Source organism: Pecten maximus, chromosome 7, assembly GCF_902652985.1.
Source record: "Pecten maximus chromosome 7, xPecMax1.1, whole genome shotgun sequence".
Lineage (NCBI taxonomy): Eukaryota > Metazoa > Mollusca > Bivalvia > Pectinida > Pectinidae > Pecten > Pecten maximus.
In genome coordinates, this window is record NC_047021.1 from 25,137,534 (window position 1) to 25,158,409 (window position 20,876).

At 33.9% G+C, this 20,876-nt stretch overlaps 1 protein-coding gene across 2 annotated transcripts in view; it reads left to right on the forward strand.

Moving 5' to 3' along the window:
- LOC117330349 (transient receptor potential cation channel subfamily V member 5-like) overlaps positions 1–20,308 on the forward strand; it is a 64,780-nt gene extending 44,472 nt beyond the window's left edge. The window contains exons 7-16 of one of the 2 annotated variants that reach the window (XM_033888566.1): positions 2,222–2,303; positions 3,458–3,573; positions 5,442–5,555; positions 6,376–6,483; positions 8,425–8,576; positions 9,018–9,127; positions 12,072–12,172; positions 17,622–17,783; positions 18,406–18,621; positions 18,767–20,308. In XM_033888566.1, the coding sequence (XP_033744457.1) occupies positions 2,222–2,303; positions 3,458–3,573; positions 5,442–5,555; positions 6,376–6,483; positions 8,425–8,576; positions 9,018–9,127; positions 12,072–12,172; positions 17,622–17,783; positions 18,406–18,621; positions 18,767–19,708 (2,103 nt within the window). In that variant the 3' untranslated portion in view covers positions 19,709–20,308. Of the gene's footprint in view, positions 1–2,221; positions 2,304–3,457; positions 3,574–5,441; positions 5,556–6,375; positions 6,484–8,424; positions 8,577–9,017; positions 9,128–10,845; positions 10,956–12,071; positions 12,173–17,621; positions 17,784–18,405; positions 18,622–18,766 lie in introns of both variants that reach the window. The other variant, XM_033888565.1, reaches the window with a different exon arrangement.
- The last annotated feature ends 568 nt before the right edge of the window (positions 20,309–20,876 follow it).

The window sequence follows — 20,876 nt, forward strand, 5'->3', positions numbered from 1 at the left end:
TCAATTTCTGAAAATCCCTCATTCCTTAGTCAAGCTTTATAACATCGTCACAAATGTATTTACTTTGTCAGAGATTGAAATTTGGTTGAATACTGGTTTGTTTACTTCTGTACCTTTCCTTTAATGTTAACTGAGAACTGTAGGTGAAATACTGGGACGAGAATATCAGTATGGAGGTCTTTGTGGTTTCTCAATTACAATCAATGCTGTAATTATAAAACATAGGTAAATATAACCTGAATATTCATGAGTTAATCATAAAACCAAAGTACCTATATAAGTGTTACCTTCATATTTGTATTTTATTTTTTTTCTAATTGATTGAATGATTGAAATAAATGCATTAAAAATGTCAAAATTAAGTTGCTTTTTTAGTTTATTAATATATATTATTTGACTACTTTATTTGTATTAATTTCATACAGTACATTATCACTGTATGAAAAATAAAACCTGTCTGTTGTGTATGTATTGTTCAGATGCATAACACCTTTAAGATATATTAATCAACATTGAAAATATCTCTTGACATAATCACTGCAGGTGCTTTGTAACTCGGTGAAATGTTTATGTAGAGCATAGAGTATGGACAAGTCATTATTGGTAAATCTACTCTGGTTGACCGAGATGACAGAACCCCAGTGTTGGCAGAGAAAACTGCCAGGACTTTTTATACCAGGGTGTAATTAGAAAAAAAAAAAACAATGTTAACTAGCAAAAGGTAAGATTTTATGATATGAAACACTTAACAAAGTGTTTACCTTTAATTAGGGTTTTCCAGGTGGCTATTTACTTACAATACCAGTATGGTGTAACTGGCCCCGTGTAACTGACAGGTGTATTAGGCAGGTTAAAAACATCCCAGGAATACTTAGAGTAACTATAAGGCTAGGGTAAAATGGGCCAAATTATTTATCAATTAACTGCTTGTTTTCATATGTTCTAGAGATATTAGCTTAAGGACTTTTTGAGATGCATGAGACAAATCCTGATCTGATCTTGTCGTAATTGTAGTGGCTATTGAGGTGGCCTTTCTGTTGTAGCTGATGTTGGTCCTGTCTGGCTGAGAACCTGACATTTTATGGATACATCAAATTTCTATTTGATGATGAAATTGACAGATGATTAACTTGACAAGCTAAAATATATCAAAGCAATTCCTTAGTTAATGCATTACTGTTAAATGTACTGTACCTTAAAACCAGTTCTTCATCATGATTTGACATTGAAATACTTTCAAAATAAATTGTAGAAAAAGATAAGTCCTTGTTTTTGGTAAACTACTTTGGTACGATAACCATGAGACTATCATTCTGGTTTCATTAGACAGAAATAAGGAACTCAATCTTTTAACGTCTATACTTGTCAAATTGGCAACACATTCAATGGAAACAAATTAGACAGCAACATGTGACTTTCATGCTGCATAAAAGTACAATTATGATTGCATTTCTCTTCACTCGGAGACAGATCACAACTTCAAAATGGGAGATAATCACTTCATTCCACTCCATATCATTTGCTTTTTTCTCTAATAAGTTCTACATCATTATATATATTAAACATATATATATATGTATACAATCTACTTGTCTCTACTCCCATGGGAGAAAGCCCTCAATCAACGGATCGTCACGATTCTACCTGGATAGTACATCCCAATAACATCAGTATTAATTAATATGTTTATTTCCCGTGAATGCTGTAAAATATTGTTATGGTCATGCTCTAGTAAAGAAGGATTTAGGATCAGCATTCAAATAACAAGCTTACTGCATGGCAGTAATTTTCCTCTAAAATCTCAAATTTACTACAATTTCTGGGATATGTCCTGCTACATTGTGTATTTTAGAAGTGAAAACAGGCCAATTTCACTATCCAAAAAGTGTGTGATATCCCAAAATAACATAAAAAGAAGAAAAAAATGTGTGTAGGAACTATCCAGCGATTCAAACTGACGAAGGTTTACTTTGTAACTTGGTGTGGGGGTGGTTAAAGACATTGAAGGTTATGGATCGATCAAACAAGACCAATTAAAAATCACACCTCTACAAATTGTATACCCATCCATTTTTGTTTCTGAGGAATCCTGTTACTGTTATAGACTACACAACAATGCCATCAACACTTTTCCCCTTTGGTGCGGATTCCTCACATAACAGGAAGTGGTAGGTTAGGATGGCATTGAGATGTTTTAAGATATTTCTTTCTTTTTTAACAGGAATTCTGGAGATACAGTAATATCACCTGTTCAGCCTACCCATTGTTAGCTCTAGACTCTATCGGTCCAAAAGGAGAAACAAGTATGTATAATACATTAAATTATCTAATCTGACACCCTGGTCAGGTTTGTGTCAGGTTAAATTATCTAATATGACATCCTGGTCAGGTTAGGGCGGGTTAAATTATCTGATCTGACATCCTGGTAAGGTTAAATTATCTAATCTGACACCCTGGTCAGGTTAGGGCGGGTTAAATTATCTAATATGACACCCTGGTCAGGTAAGGGTCAGGTTAAATTATCTAATATGACACCCTGGTCAGGTAAGGGTCAGGTTAAACTATCTAATATGACACCCTGGTCAGGTAAGGGTCAGATTAAATTATCTAATATGACACCCTGGTCAGGTAAGGGTCAGGTTAAATTATCTAATATGACACCCTGGTCAGGTTAGGGCGGGTTAAATTGTCTAATCTGACACCCTGGTCAGGTAAGGGCGGGTTAAATTATCTAATATGACACCTTGGTCAGGTTAGGGCAGGTTAAATTATCTAATATGACACCCTGGTCAGGTAAGGGCGGGTTAAATTATCTAATATGACACCCTTTACAGGTCAGGTAAGGGTCAGGTTAAATTATCTAATATGACACCCTGGTCAGGTAAGGGTGGGTTAAATTATCTAATATGACACCCTGGTCAGGTAAGGGCGGGTTAAATTATCTAATATGACACCCTGGTCAGGTAAGGGTGGGTTAAAATTATCTAATATGACACCCTGGTAAGGTTAGGGTCAGGTTAAATTGTCTAATATGACACCCTGGTCAGGTAAGGGTCAGGTTAAATTGTCTATAATCTGACACTCTGGTAAGGTTAGGGTTAGGTTAAATTGTCTATAATCTGACATCTTGTAGTGAGTACAATGTCTGTAAGATTGAACAAGATGCCAGTACATTAGAAATGAGATTATTGCTATGGTGTGGTTTTGGAGATGGTAATTTGATGGATCGAATTTATACATCTTGACTTCATTTTACCTTGTTTTGTTGGTTATAAGTACGGTATTAAGAATTTATTCTTTTAATTACACCATTTTTTTAAGAAAAAAAGACAAAAAGTACAATTGATACTGTTTAAACTTAACTAGCAGATTTATTTGTGAATCAATTGTTTTGTTGTTGTTGTTTTTTATTAACATAATTATATTTGATGTATTAATGTTTTATTGTTTTTGTTAGACTGGAATTCTGCTCTGATGATAATAATCAATGGTGACAGAGATGAACACCTCGACATGTTAGAGGGGGGTGTGATGCGACAACTCCTGGATGAGAAGTGGGAACGATTTGCCAGGGTAAGGACAACAACTATACAGGGGAGACAACTCTAATTGTCTTGTGCAGGATTTAGATAGTGTATTATAGAATCTTCTTTTTCTTCAAATTGTGAAGAATTAAAAAAAAAAAAAATATCATGAATCGTGTGTACCTGTATCTTAAGGTAGTAAATTGCAATTTAGTTAAAGGTTTCATTGTGTCTTTTGATATCTCTCTGACACACCTTCTATTACATGTTATTTGTATATAAAAACGCTGATCAAGGCATGCTTTTCAAACAATATGATTAATGCATCAATTACCAATTACTTTTGTGACTGGCTTTTGTGTATCTCTTTATTTATTGGTATTTATTAGATTTATTTTCATTGAAAATAACATTTTTTTACCTATATAGAAACCATGAGTGATGTAATTTGTAGTTTGACACTGTGCCATCAAGGACATTGGTTTAGTGCATGATCTCTGTTTGACTCTAGGAGAGTAAACATTTACACATATATTGACCCTCAGTTCGGTGAAGTTAAGATAATTTACCCCTTATAGATAATCACAAAAGAACCCTAAACAAACAAAATACGAGATCAAGCCTAGTATTGTTAGCTATGAATATCGCTATATTTCTGGTACAATTGTGTCTTAACGGTTCTATATTGTCCACACTCAGGGTTCACTTATTGTGTTGTTACCTTGTGGGGACATGAACATAGCTTATTTCTGTACTTCAGGGTATTTAAACTGTATTTAACAATATATAATGTAGATATTGTTGATTACAAGGCTATGAATAAATTACTAATAGTGAATTTCAGTTCACATAATTTTACATAATTATTTTTATATGTATTATAGGTCACAGCAACATCTAAAATACAAAATTTTAAAAAAATTAATGAACTGTGATGATGAATTATGTGATGGCAATCTTTATTGATTAAAATACTATATATTACTAGAGAAGGTCATGGGAAATAAATCCGAATGCTGTTTTCTTCCTGGTTTCCAGTGACAGCTATATATAGCTATTGATTTGAAACTTTCTTCACATTATTTCCGCATTTTCTTGGCATTGTTTTCCACATTTTCTCTGCATTTTGATTTTTTTCCATATCTTTTCAAAATACAGAAAAAAAAGTTGAAATAGGAATCCGATTACTCCCATGCCTATTTTTTCCACATATTATTATTGAGAAAATACAGAAATGTTAGTTACAGGTTAGATTATCAATGAATTGCATGTATACCACCAGCCCTACTTTGTGAAAGCAAGATTTACCTGTCAGTGTGTCTGTGCATCCATACAAAGCTTGGTATGGACAATGTATTTCATGAACGCTGGACAACTTATTAAGTACATATTTACCTACATATAATAACATCACACCATCACATTCTGATGAGATGTATTGGTGCAGGTCATCGGACTTGTGGACCACTTTCAAAATAAAATAAAATGCTTTTTGTAAAAGTATCCCAAGAACCTCTTGATAGATTTTTCTTATTCATGAGGGGTTGGATCGAGGGTTATAATATATGTGGTCCCATCACTGCTATAATTTTGAAATGAAATGTTTTATATCAAAATTTAAAACCAAAAAAAAAAGATGCTTATGTATAAATTGATATGATTTTGAAGATAGATACTCAAGGTCATTTATATCTTCATGAGGACTTTAATTTCCCGATTTAACAGTTAGACAACATATTTTCACAAATTTGAAAATTCTCGGAATATCTATTTATAGACAAAGTCAGGTAAGATTGATGTCACCATGAACCTGTTGCTCTGTAGGAAATTTCATCCTCAAAAAAAAATTATGCTGAATATATTATCACAAAAATTAACTAATTCTACAGTATAAAACAAATTTTTATTTTATTACAGAAACGTTTCTTCCAACGATTGGTCCTGGCCTTTGTTCACCTAGCTTTGATCAGCGGGGCAGTATACACTCGACCTTCCAAGGACTTCCTCGCCTACAATGAGCCAAAAGATGCTGTGAGTCAACCTATCGGATATTACAAGTTTATATACCATATTAATATCTTTCACAAAAAGAAATATGTATAAGTATTTAACCAAATTACAAGTACAACAGTCGTGAAGCTGTGACCACATCACTGAGCATGCATGAGTTCATTATCATGTATGTAAACCTTTGTTATAACTCATGATCAGAAAGGGGCGAATCCTAAGTCATAAAAAAGCGTGTAAATCCTATGTCATAAAACAGAGTGTAAATCCTAAGTCATCAAACAGAGTGTAAATCCTATGTCATAAAACAGAGTATAAATCCTAAGTCATCAAACAGAGTGTAAATCCTATGTCATCAAACAGAGTGTAAATCCTAAGTCATCAAACAGGGTGTGTAAAATTTAATTCAGTTAATTTCTATGACTGCATTGAATCCTGGACTAAACCAAAAAAACCCTGTTTTTGTCCAATTTCTTTGAAACAACATCATTCAACCAAGTTTTTGAGAAGCAACATCATTCAACCAAGTTTTTGAGAAGCAACATCATTGTTTGTGATGGCATTAATATTCTCATAAATATATACATTACCCTACTTATCCTGCAAAAAGCCCATGCAGGCATAATGCACTTAACAGTTTACCTCGGACTCATTGTACATAAGTAAGGACTTAGCTATCACACTGGCCAGTGAAACCTTATAATTTTACTGAACAGATGTCGAGATGGATGGCCTTATTAGCATGGGTGTATTGCCAGATATGTACATTTTTTAGCAAGTTAATTATAATTACAGAATACAATTGATTTGGCGCATAAGTAAAATGATACCTTGTATTTTACAGGCCCGCTTTGTTTGTGAAATCCTCGTTATTCTCGGCTGTATTATGATCCTGGCTATGGAAGTCGTGGAAATCGGCTCCCAGGGACTTCTAGGATTCTTAAAAAACTGTGTAAGTATATTCAACTGTACAGTTTTATTAATTATTATTTTGTAATTACTATGGAATCACTGTATCATCTGTTCCCATGGCTCATAGTGTTGATAAAGGTAACTTCCATGGAATTTTGCAAATTGTGATCATACCAAGGGGTTCTTTTTGATGTGGAACACTTTTTAAGCTCTAGAATCTTTAATTGAGAAATTGAATGGATTTCAATGAAACTTTAATTTGGTTCAGATATCAAATTCTTTAAAACTGTTTGACATTTGGAAGTCATTAAGGTCAGAGGTCAGGGTCATAATTTAAAAAAAAAAATGGCTGACTCAAGTTCCATTTACTAGCTTTATTATTATGGTAAATGTTTTAAGTTTTATGATATTTTCCAGTTTTGTAAGGTCAGATATCAGGTCATTACTTCAAAATACAGCAGTAAAGATACACATTGATTCTATCTGATGAGTTTGGTTTGTATTAAAGCCACATATCAAATTGTTAATTTAGATATGGTACGTACTGGTAATTGTCATTTCTGATTTGTAGAAATCCCATGTGGTAATTATCCTGCTAATATGTTTAGCTAGACTATTTCTTATCGACATATCTATAGATGTTTATTGCTAAAAGTGTTGATCGCTAGTTAGCATTAGATTAAATTGTTTTATATTTTGCAATTTTTCACAAAGAGATGCTTTTTGATGCCAAGAAATAGACTGATTTTTTATTAATAAAATTCAAAGAAATTTTATTGTTGATATGTGTTTGTGTGGGCCTGTTTGATTCCCCGATCAGACGTTAAAAGATGTGGGGACACCTGGTAAAAAGATGTGGGGACACCTGGTAAAAAGATATGGGGACACCTGGTAAAAAGATGTGGGGACACCTGGTAAAAAGATGTGGGGACACCTGGTAAAAAGATGTGGGGACACCTGGTAAAAAGATGTGGGGACACCTGGTAAAAAGATGTGGGGACACCTGGTAAAAAGATATGGGGACACCTGGTAAAAATATATGGGGACACCTGGTAAAAAGATGTGGGGACACCTGGTAAAAAGATATGGGGACACCTGGTAAAAAGATGTGGGGACACCTGGTAAAAAGATGTGGGGACACCTGGTAAAAAGATGTGGGGACACCTGGTAAAAAGATATGGGGACACCTGGTAAAAAGATGTGGGGACACCTGGTAAAAAGATGTGGGGACACCTGGTAAAAAGATGTGGGGACACCTGGTAAAAAGATGTGGGGACACCTGGTAAAAAGATGTGGGGACACCTGGTAAAAAGATGTGGGGACACCTGGTAAAAAGATGTGGGGACACCTGGTAAAAAGATGTGGGGACACCTGGTAAAAAGATATGGGGACACCTGGTAAAAAGATGTGGGGACACCTGGTAAAAAGATATGGGGACACCTGGTAAAAAGATGTGGGGACACCTGGTAAAAAGATGTGGGGACACCTGGTAAAAAGATATGGGGACACCTGGTAAAAAGATGTGGGGACACCTGGTAAAAATATATGGGGACACCTGGTAAAAAGATATGGGGACACCTGGTAAAAAGATGTGGGGACACCTGGTAAAAATATATGGGGACACCTGGTAAAAAGATGTGGGGACACCTGGTAAAAAGATGTGGGGACACCTGGTAAAAAGATGTGGGGACACCTGGTAAAAAGATATGGGGACACCTGGTAAAAAGATGTGGGGACACCTGGTAAAAAGATGTGGGGACACCTGCTTGACCAAGTTGGTTTTCTCCAGGTACCCTAGTTTCCTCTCACAGTGAGACGTTTATGCTTCCGACCCAACAAGAGTGATTAATATTAAGTTGGTATAACTTATTTTACAATTGTTGTAAAATATATAAAGCTTACATCATATTCTGTATAACAACAGTGTTAGAAGATAGGACATTTACGACACCAGAATTAGATTTTTTCTTTATATTTGCAGCAACATGCTCCTGCCCAAACACTGTTCATGATATCATGTGTCCTGATCCTGCTGTGTATACCGGTCCGATTCATGAAGCAGGAGATGGCCGAGGATGTCCTCCTCATCATCGCTGTTCCTGGGTCGTGGTTCTTCCTTCTCTTTTTTGCAAGGTCAGTATCCTGTTTTATGATTTCCTGTCCGTCATGTTTCGTGTGATAAATGGTAGACACCCAGTAGTTTAATGTCCTGTATTTCTTTATTCCAGCTTTATACTGTAAACCTACATATTTTGACGGTAATCCTTTTTAGCGTTTTTCGCACTGGAAGCATTCTGCTTATTTATGATTACTGCTAAAATACCTGGTGTATTTATACATTGGTTTCTATAGTAATCATGGTCAGTGCGCTAATTCATCATTCCGCTAATCTTTAGCGGTTTTGTGGTAAAATGTTGACTGTGTCAAATTAAACTTGTATGTTTACAGTATTAAAATAATAATGTGTTGCAGTATTAATGAGGCATATGTCCTTATTGCTGGATAATAACAGTGATGAAATCTAATTGTTAATTTATTGATATGAAGACAAGCTTTGATTTGTTGTGCTTTCAGGGGCTATCTTATAACTGGACCAATGATTGTGATGACCTATAAGATGCTGGGGACAGATTTCGTCAAATTTGGTTCTATATATACAATATTTATTGTCCAATTTTCCATAGGTATGCCCACGAGTGATGGTTACATGATGTTATACGTTGCTCCCCTTGACTTTTTACTAACTGTCAGTATTTAACATTCCAACCATTAATACACAGGATCGATCTTCATGTACCTGATAGCTAGAAAGCTGTAAAAGCTCTGTGAAGTTTTGTGGTTGAAATGTTTTATACAGTTACTTTAACACAAATATCCATTTTATTGCAACAGTCGGAAGACAAAATATAATTAGGGGGAAAAGGAAAATTGATCTATCAAATAGCATCTTAAAGTTTGGTGGGTTTTTTTCTGATATTTTCAGTCTGAAATTCAGTGAAATCCAAGGCCATGTTGTTTTCATTATTAAAGGACATTTCCTCCACCATCTTCTATTTTCACAGAATGGTGATTTGCTAATATTCAGTAATTTTCTCAATACTGTGTGTAACAGTTTTATTGTGACACATATGTTTAATGACTGTATACCATATTGGACATTATGAGGGTGTGCTTGGTTTTGATTTTTTCTGAAATCATCTAATTTTGAAGGACTTTTTCTCACATCTGGGATATTTTAGAAGTTGCAACTCTATGTAATTATGAAATCTTAGCAAAAAAATTGTAATTTTGTAATCTCTGGGATGCCCCACATTTAAGAGGTTCCCTCATCATCAGTCAAATACGGTATATATTTACGGTATATATTTAAGTGATCTGTTTAATGTTTTATATCATGTATAACATACTATTTCACTGATGTGTTGGCAGATTAAAAATATTACAGTTAAAGCAGTACACTAATTCGCTCTCAACATTAATTTACACATACATTTATAGGGAAAGGAGATATTAATCTGTATTTCTATCAAACATGTACTGTATGTATTTCTGAATGTGTTCCATCATATCCTAGGATATACAAATTCACCATTAGACAATTTGTAGATGAAATATAGCCAGGGTTTTGGATATCTTAGGACCTAATTGATCGACATTTGAGTATAGATTATAATGTAGAAATAACCTCTGTTAAAGCTGTAAAGCTATTAATGTACAGTAGATCGGGTACATGGATATTATTGTAGAGACTCGGTGATTATGTCATGAAAGCATTAATCTCTGAACAATACCATTATTGTTATACAGTCATTGTTATAAGTTATCTCCCTTTGATTGTGTTGGGGCGGTATCAGCCATACTAGACGAAGTTAAAATCAAGCGTATGTATTGATATCAATGCAACAATATTAAAGAAGTGCCTTCTTACTTGACAGAGTTTTTCAATGTTTTGTCCTTTAAATTTGAAGAGATGTTGAATTTACTCATTTTTGGTATATATGCCTTTATCAAGGGATGATTGATTGATTAATGTGTATTTACCACAAGTTATTTAGTTAAGTATGTAATACAAAAAAAAATGTTGCTCTACTACTAATGATGTCACCTCTACATGTTAACCTTTAAACTTTGACACCTGTACCTGATGTGTTGGTTAACCTTTAAACTTTGACACCTGTACCTGATGTGTTGGTTAACCTTTGAACTTTGACACCTTTACCCGATGTGTTGGTTAACCTTTGAACTTTGACATCTGTACCCGATGTGTTGGTTAACCTTTGAACTTTGACATCTGTACCCGATGTGTTGCTTAACCTTTGAACTATGACACCTGTACTCTATGTGTTGGTTAAGTCTTTTCTTCACTAACGTCACCTTCCATGTTCCTGTCTGTCATTTACAGAAGTGTCAAACTAACCGGCCCCTTTGTCACCATGATCTACAAAATGTGTGTAGGCGACCTTGTACGATTTGGGGCCATATATACAATATTTCTCTTAGCCTTTTGCCAAGGTAAGTTTTGTGAAATTAGAAATTATCAATAAAAGAACTTTATTACATAATGTATATGGAAGACATGAGATGAATTTACCTAGTAACTTGTAGTTGAAAACTTTGTATGCCCCATAACTAGCTAATCTCTGATTCAATCCTCACCAAACTATGTTTCGGAGTGTAAAAGTGGCAGCGGGGGCATTTATTTCTTACAAACATTTTCTAGTTTAACTTCTATTTCATGTTCTTAGTTTTGTAATTTAATTAGATACTTATTTCAATTTTGGTAAGAACTTTTAATTCAAAATAATGTACATGTACTTTAAATTCTTTGAAAGATAGTACATTGATTTTGCCCTGCAGCTTGCAAAATTAAAGCCCCTTTTTATTTGTTGAAAACTGATACTAAAGATTGTCACAATTTAGGGATCGTGATGCCTTACACTATTTTTGCCTGAAATTATCACATATTATTTGATTTAGAAAACGTTTTTGCACTATGACATGCACGATTTTGATAACATCTGCAATGTAAAATGCTATCTGATCTAGTGCTACTCCATTGTCATCCTTCATAATACCTGAAGATTATATTTCATGCAGTATGCATACTTGCACTTAAGGCATTTAGATTGAATGATATAAATACATTTTAAAAAATTATTACTGGTGTAAATGTTCTTCTAAAGGAAAGATTGTACAGACTCGAACTTCCTTGATCGTAATCTAAAACTTAATTATTTATGTTACCTGCCTAAGTAATACCTGTTTTGTGAATGCAGGTAACTGGAAGAGTCTTTATTCAGGTGGAAACTTCGGGTGAAAATGCCATGAAAAAGCATCCAGCTGTGCATATAATTAGGGCACTTTAGATTACATAGCTTTACTTTACTGTACATGTAAAGGACATTGGGTACTAAAAATGGCTTTAAGATTTGTCATACATGTACAATTTTACTTTTGATTTTATTTATCTTTTTATTATGATTTAATGTAATTTCTGAAAATTCATCATTCAGACCTTTGAAATCAGGTGTAAAATTCATTAAAAATCAATTCTTATTTTTAACACGACCCTTAAGTTTCAACTTTAAAAGTTAATAAGATTTTTCACATTTATTTTTTATTTTTTAGCTTTTTACTTCCTCTTCCAAGGAGCTACCGACAGCCAAGGTTTCAACAACCTTGGAGATACCATCATGACCTTGTTCCAGATGACCTTGGGGGAGTTCAAGGTACAGAACGATTCATAAAAAAATCATTGTATTTCAAAAAAGAAATCAGATGGAAGTTTAATTCATTTAATAGCTCCTTTGCATGTTTAATCCCCATAAAATTGATTTTTATCTGCATGCTGATTCAGCATTTGAATTTGCCTTGAGTTATTAAGCTACTAATGTATGTAGAAATATTGAGATCTTATAGTTCAATATGTAATATTTATTTGTCAAAAGATCTCATGCAGGGAAACAAGTTCAAATTACCATGTTTTAATATTATTATGGGCGCTGCATTCAGAGAAAAATTTATTTCAGACAGATGATATGAATCTACAAAAAGTTTCTACCATAAAAAAAACTATTTAATGATAGAGTAAAATATTGAAGTAATTAATATTTTAACCTATTTGAAGTTGGTATGTATGTCAGGGACTTAACCTGGAAAACACCTACTTATTATACATTTTATTTTGTGATAATACTTTATATTAAAAACTGATGGATATTACACCCATGGATCTAAGTGCCGAAAAAATAAAGTGGAATTTATCAGATAATCTGCAAGTAAGACAAATTATAGTATAGATGGAGGACAAACAGATGTTTAAATGTAAGTTACCAGTCAGAATGCCAGATCAGTGTACAGGCAATTTATTGTAATTTACATTTTAAGCTTCATTTTATCTCGAATAAAGATCACATAAATAGGAAATTTTGAATAATTTTGTTTTGTGAAAATATGGATTAATCTTACATGCTTTATATATGTTTTAAAAAGTTTCAGACATTACATGTTTGTGCTATGTAAATATGAATGAGAAGTTTTAACAGTGTTGTTACAAAATATGTCAGTTGGTTGGTGTTGTAATATTAATGGTAACATTTAAGTTTTATAGATTATGTCTATAGTAAGGAGAGGGGGAAGTTTTGTGATGGTGACATTTAAGTTTTATAGATGGAATTATGTCTATATATATATATATATATATATATAGTAAGGAGAGGGGGAAGTTTTGTGATGGTGACATTTAAGTTTTATAGATGGAATTATGTCTATAGTAAGGAGAGGGGGAAGTCTTAGGAGGATGACTGTAGAAGATATTCCATTCACTATACACTAGCCATGCAGTGTTTCTTAGTCAAGGGACATAACTCATCATGTTCACTGATTTTTTTAACCTGAACCTAATTTAAAACAAATGGGCTATTCACAAACTGAAAAGTTCTCAACATGACAGATATTGAATGTAAGCTTAATTTAGAAAATAAATGATGATACATAGATGTTACTGCTACTTTGTACCATATTTTTTGTTAGATCCTAACCCCAATCTCTTTTGTATAAAACATTAGGAAACTTTATATCCCTGATTCAGTATCTTACTGTAGCCCCATACATATTATATGTGACATGAAAATCATTAATTCTATGTACTGTATATGTCCAATGTCATTTTATAATAAGCACCTTTGTTTTCACAATGCTGCAGTATTTACATTTTAGATTTCCCATAGTTTTGCCCGCACGTTTAAATTTTACAATTCAACACATCCTTAACCATTTACTGTACCAATTTTTTATATATATTTTTTTTCAGTGATGTCAGAATTTGTTTTTGTGCTGTCTCAAAAATGTTTATTGTCTTTGTTTTCATGTCATATGTACATGTCGACATGTTTTTGAATGAACCATTTCTTTTGACATGCATGCTAAATAGCTAAGCCGGAGAGCTGCCTCCCAGGTACCCACACACACCTTTGTTTATCATCAGTGTGAATTATGTGTCATTTGTTAGAAATCTTCTACTGCTAGTGTTGTGTTTCTAATGTGAACTTAGAGATACTCTCTTCAATACTTCTCCTATTATTATATATTTACTTTATTTGGTATTTTATATGTATATCATAGCTATAAGCATTTTAGGATGTATATGTACAAAAAGTGTATGTTATTAGGTTAGTAAGTACATTGTTATATTATGTACGGTAAATATATAAATTTTAAGAAAGATCTGATGAGACCAATATATATATATATTATAATCATTAAATTACCTTACTTTTCCTGAGGTAAGCCCAGGGCATTAATGCCTTATTGTCAGATCCCCACGATTGATTGCACTACACTACACAATTACTACTATATAACATTTGTATGTATCATCCAAAGTCAAACAGGGTTATAAGTTAGGGTAAGTTCAGTGCAATCAACTGTGGGTATCCGGAGATTCAGCACATAAACTTCGACCCGAAGTCTGGGGACAGACTTATTACAGGAACAATGAGGTGTTCTTTGTTAGCATTTTTACAGAGTTGTCAGGTATAATGGTCGTGTATTGGCAGATGAATATGGGACCTATTTTAGTTTCTTATGATTATTACAACATTGCTTCAGAAAGTGATCTTTACTAAAAGATAAAGATGCATGTTCTAAAATAAAATTTAAAAAATATTTCGTAGTTTTATCAAACTGAATTTTACCTAGGTTACTATCGTCATGATGTGTTGGTGTTGTATTTTCTTCTGGAGATAAATCCGTGACTACTAGATTCAAGAATGCTTTTAACTCTTTTGAAGAATTTTCAGATGTTGTGTATTTCTTCTGTGTCTATATGGATAAATTACTTTGGATTGATAATTCCGAAGCAGGTGCTCGCAGAAAGACCAGAAATCACTTTAGTACAAGTGTATGAAATGATTTATGGAATTTTGTAGCTTGGACATTTTGATTTTGAACCCAGCCTCATTGATGGTGTGTTTTTGTTGAACCAAGAATTTGTTACAGACTATTTAGATATCTGCTAAGAAAGCCAGATTTCTACCTTTAAGTTTATTGCTTATCTGAATTTTTACTTTTGAACAGATTTTTTTCTCAAACTTCAAACTCATGGAAGTGTATCAGGACTAGATATTGAATTTAAAGCAGTATTCTGATTTGTTGGCTGAATGTCATGGCTTTGCAGGGTCAAAGGTCAAGATAAGATTGTAGAAATTCCTTACAGAACTAGTGTTGGCCAAATGAAGTTTTGAATGAGCTTTTTATAGAGCTAATGTGTGTAGGTAGCCTTCTTGCATCTTTAACCTCATTTCAAGGTCATAATAAGGAATGTACAATGTTTAGTGCTTTTTAGGAATGTAATGTTTGAATGGCTGAATGTTGTCTTTTTTTATATATTTCTTGGATGTTACTTTATATTCATTCTTAATTACAACACGGATCACAATAAGGAGTTAAATTTGAAATCACATCTGTGAACTTTGGCCTTTGTGTCATTTGAACTCCGACCTTTCGACCTCTCTTGATCTCTGTTTCTGTGTTTGGTGTGATTGTCTTCTACATTTTCAATATCCTGGTTATTTGAAAAAAAACTTAAGCTTAGAAAAACATCTGTGTGTTTACTTTACCTCATTTTCTTGTATTGGAAAGTTCCTGTACTAGTAGAATGCTGTTGCAAATTAAGTCTGTAGGGAAAATCTGTCTTATCAACATTTTGGAGCCTCCATTTTGTTATTTGTACATCTGAAGGATTCTATCCAACTTTATGATATTCACTGAAAATTTGTTTTTGGTATGCTTCTAGTTGAGTCAGATTCTTTGATGTTTTCAATCTGTTCTCAGATGAGCCATCATCTTTTGGCAATTACTCAAGAACTATTTCGTGATCACAAGACAACATATTCCATATAGAAATTATACTGTATACATGTATATAACTATGGAGAATAACATTTTTCTTCTTTCTAACTTTGTAGATGTTGTATTTATTATATGCTCATGAATGATTATGGAATTGCATTTATTGTGGGATGTTTTTGCATTTTCCTATGGCAATTACCTGCCAGCTTAATATAATGACTAAGTAATGAATGAGTTGATGAATTTGTTGAATGATAATTGAGAATACTTATAGACATTAATTAATCTTTAATATAATGTGTTCATGGATTCTTGATCATGATCAAGTCTGTATACTTGTGTAATGCGTTGAGCCGATAGCAGATACCTGATCAAGCCAGTACACTTACTTTGAATCAGTATATCAGATTGAGTTAGTAGTGTTACTTGAGTCAATAATCATTCATATGTCTCAGTTACATTGAGTCATGCTAATCCTCAGTTACATTGAGTAAGTAAATCCATGTGTCACATACAGTTGAGTCAAATCATTGCTCAGTTACATTGAGTAAGGTCATCCATAGGTCACATATATTTGAGTCAAATCATTCCTCAGTTACATTGAGTAAGGTCATCCATGTGTCACATACAGTTGAGTCAAATCATTGCTCAGTTACATTGAGTAAGGTCATCCATAGGTCACATATATTTGAGTCAAATCATTCCTCAGTTACATTGAGTAAGGTCATCCATAGGTCACATATATTTGAGTCAAATCATTCCTCAGTTACATTGAGTAAGGTCATCCATAGGTCACATATATTTGAGTCAAATCATTTCTCAGTTACACTGAGTAAGTTAATCCATGTGTCACGTACATTTGAGTCAAATCATTGCTCAGTAACGTAGTCAATTAATCCATGTGTTATGTACATTTGAGTCAATTCATTCCTCAGTTACATTGAGTCAGGTCATCCATGTGTCACGTACATTTGAGTCAAATCATTGCTCAGTAAAGTAGTCAATTAATCCATGTGTTATGTACATTTGAGTCAATTCATTGCTCAGTTACAGTCAATTAATCCATGAGTCACCTACGTTAGAGCCAAGTTATTCCTTGGCTATATTGAGTCAATATTTTCCCCAGTTCTTTAGTCTATACATTCCTCTGTTACTTTGACTACATTCTTCTGTTACATTTAGTCAATGTATTCCTGTGTTACATTAAAGTCAAAACATTCTACAGGTACTGTAAGTCATTGTATTTCTTAGTTCCTCTGAACCATTATGTACTCTGTTACATTACGTCAGTCACTTCATTACTCTGTTATATTGAGTCAATTCATCCCCATGCTAAATTGAGTCGGTGTACTCCTCTGGTATTTTGAGTCAGTATGTTGCTTGGTTACTTGTCAGTTGAGCCTTGTGTTACACTGAGTAGCTATAATCCTAATATAAGTAGTCAATCCCGAGTCAATATTGTTACAATGAGTAAATAGAACACCTATTCAATACTTTCCTACACTATTGTATGTAAAATTGAATCAATACAGTCCAAGCAAAAGGATAGTACACCTCAGTGAATACATATCGTTAGAATTCAATCGCAACAAGCAACAGGATTTGATGGTTCTTGGATATTTATTTGGTCTACCGGTTTCGCCCATACAATGGGCTTCTTCAGATTCAGTGAATACATAATTCTTAGTTGCACTGCTTCTAAGTCAATAGTATTGCAGGTAGTCCGTAGATTCCAGTGCGTATCTGAGTCACTACAGTGCCTTGAGTACTTATCATGAGTTAATAGCTCCTCTACGTGTGTTATATCGCAAATCCTCTGTATTACAGTACCAAGACTTCAACAATACCAAGTATGCCTGGCTGACTAAGATGGTGTTCGCAGTGTTCATGATCTTAGTACCGATCCTTCTCCTCAACATGTTGATTGCCATGATGGGCAATACCTATCAGTTGGTTATCCAAAAGTCGGAGAAAGAATGGCGTAAACAGGTAAATATTTGAAATGTTTTTTTAAGGGAGCAACCAACCAATTGAAAATATAGACTTTTGAAACATCCCCTATGTATAGAAAGTTGAGCCAGGGATACAATGTCTGGCAGCCACTGATTGGCCAGTATGTTATGAAGTATCAAATAGATATGTAGCCTGATAGGAAACTATCCATAAGAAATATTGATATAAATTTCGTAAGTCTGATTGATTTTTTTTTCAAAACCACAGGTCATAATAATTAACAGGTAAACATTTCAGATTTTTGAGAATTTTTACTGCGAAATTCACCCATTTTCAAAACGAAGGACCCAACTTTCTTTTTTGATTAGGTGTTATATCAGACCCTAAACTTTTGTTATAAAGCATAATTGTCATATTGAATTCAAGAATTGTAATGATATACTCCAAAACATTAACACTAAAGTCTATGGGAAAACAATTGGTTGGTTGTTCCCTATCCTAAATGAAATTGTCTTTTGGGATACAAGTGTCGATGAAGTGGCTGCTTTACGTGAGAGTATGCCTTCATCATCTTTGATGTTGAATCAATGTTGAAAATTGTAACAAATTGTGATTGTATATTTTTATTGTATAATTACTTTGTATCATTTTGTTTTAGTGGGCCAAAATTGTTGTTGTACTGGAGAGAAGCTTCTCTAAAAAACAATTGCTTCAGTTCCAAAAAGAATACTCTGCCCGTTTGTCTGGCCGACCTGTGGCAGAGCTAGCTGCATACACTGGCAAGGACGAGGAGGACAGAAGAGCTCTTGTTGTAATTAAGAGCTCCAACAAGACCATCGCCAGACGCAAGAAAGCGGCCGTCATTGCCTGGAAGGTATGGCTTTGATTCGATGTTCATATCTTTTAGAGTTTAATGAATACCTTAATCCTTTTTTGAGAAGTTTGAATGCTATAAACCTCATATTTATTTTAAAGCAGCATACTTTCAATGATACCATTATTTTACCGCGTTGTTACAGAAAGCGGGCAAGGAAGTAATGAAACAAATGAAACGGCACAAGAAATTAGGTATCACCGGCCCACTGCATCTCACCGAAGTACATCGTAAACACCGCATCTCACGACGGGGATCACATGAATCTACCGATGACAATGACGATGATAAGGGCCACATGTTTTCAAACATGCTGCAGCAGCTGGCATGGGAACAGGACATTGACTTAACGAAGGGTCAGGCATTGATTTCTGACCCGGATCTTATTGACAAAGTAACCTCCTCCCCGGAGCATACAACACATACCCCACAAAATCACACTCCAATAGCAAATGGACGTCCTCGAAATCATACTAAATATGTGAAAACTCCTGCTGGAACTCCAAAACAAAGTCCAAAATCCTCCAACAGGAAGTTTAGTTACAATCGTGTGTCGCCGCTATCTATTGCACAGGTAATGGCACCACCTACGGATGATTCAGAAAGTGATATGGACGTGTCAAAAGTACCTGCTCCAAAAAAGAGGGACCACTCTAAGGAATTGTCAAAACAGTTTAGTCAAATGAGTATAACACAAATTTCTGTACATGACAAAAGTGAAGATGTACAGTTCAGAGGCTCTAAGCCACCGACTAAACCACATAAATTATCATGGGATGTGCCAAAATTTGAGAAAATTCTTAAAACTGACGATGAATGTGCAAGCCAGGATGGTTCTGTTGGGACAAGCACAGGATCAGCTTCTTCATCAACTAAAGTGAAAGTGAAGGAAAGTAAATCATCAGGGTCAAAGGTCACACGTAGCAGATCAGTGTCATCAAAAACGCCGAGGGATATGATTAGGGAGATGGAGGAACATTCACATAAAAAATCTAAAAAAGATAAATCTGTAGAAAAGTCTATTTCTCGGACGTCATCTACCACATCTCTACTGAATCTTTCTGACTGTAAGGAAAGTGAACTATAATGTGATTTAGTTACGACTGAGCTGTATTTATGACTGAGTTGTATCTGTTGACGACTGAGCTGTATTTAGTTATGAGTGAGCTGTATTTGTATGAGTGAGCTGTATTTGTATGAGTGAGCTATGTTTGTGATGAGTTGTATTTAGTGACGAGTGAGCTGTTTTTGTGGTAAGTAAGTTGTATTTGTATGAGGGAGTTGTATTTTGTTATTTGTATTGTATCGAAAATGCAATATACTGTATATAATAACAGGAAAGTGTTAGGATCGTGAATACTATTTTAATGAAGAGTTAGTTGTATGTGGCGAGACCACGAGGAAGATGAAATCAAGTTAACTATGAAGAGAGGAGAGGAAATCCAGTGTATTTCGCTTATGGTAGATGTAAAGAAATAGAGTTATGTTAGTAATATGAAACCCTGGGGATATCTTGTTAAAAATTTAAAGATTGAACATTTTAAAATGAAATCAAATTGAAACATTCGTGGAAAGATTAATCCAATACCTACAATGTGTATGTAACGATACCTACCGGTAGCAGGTTTATATGACACGGGGAAAATAAAACAACCCAAGATATATTGTTTTCTAAATAATGGCCAAAGATATAGTGTTTTAAGGTTATATTATTATGTGAGTAATTGTATGCTTGTATGTAAGTATAAATATGACGTGTTAATTCAACTGCATTTAACAAAGAGGAAACAACAAATCAGGGTTTCTCCGTTTTCTATTGAGCTGTCAGCTCACTGGGGTAATATTTAAAGTGAGGTTGGTATAGCTTACTTATTGTCAGTCAAATGTTCACCCCATTCACTGTGTCAAAAGAACTTGCGTTTTGATGTCTATATTAGATAGATGTGTAGACCTAATGCATCATGAATGATCATTGTTGTCATCATCATTGCTACATCAAAATTACCTTTTACATCATGAAAGAATGTCTATAAGTTAATTAGTATCCTAACTGATATTTAAGGTTAGTGTAATTGTGTGCTTACATTGTTAGTCCCCAATTACATTAATTAGATAATGAATAGATACTATGTACAAGTATAGCGTAGCTTAGTTAATGTTAATATCAGTTTTAGTTAGGCTGTTCTCTAATGATATTATTTTATTTATTTATTTATTTCACCTATACAAAATAATATTTTCTTTAATATCAATAC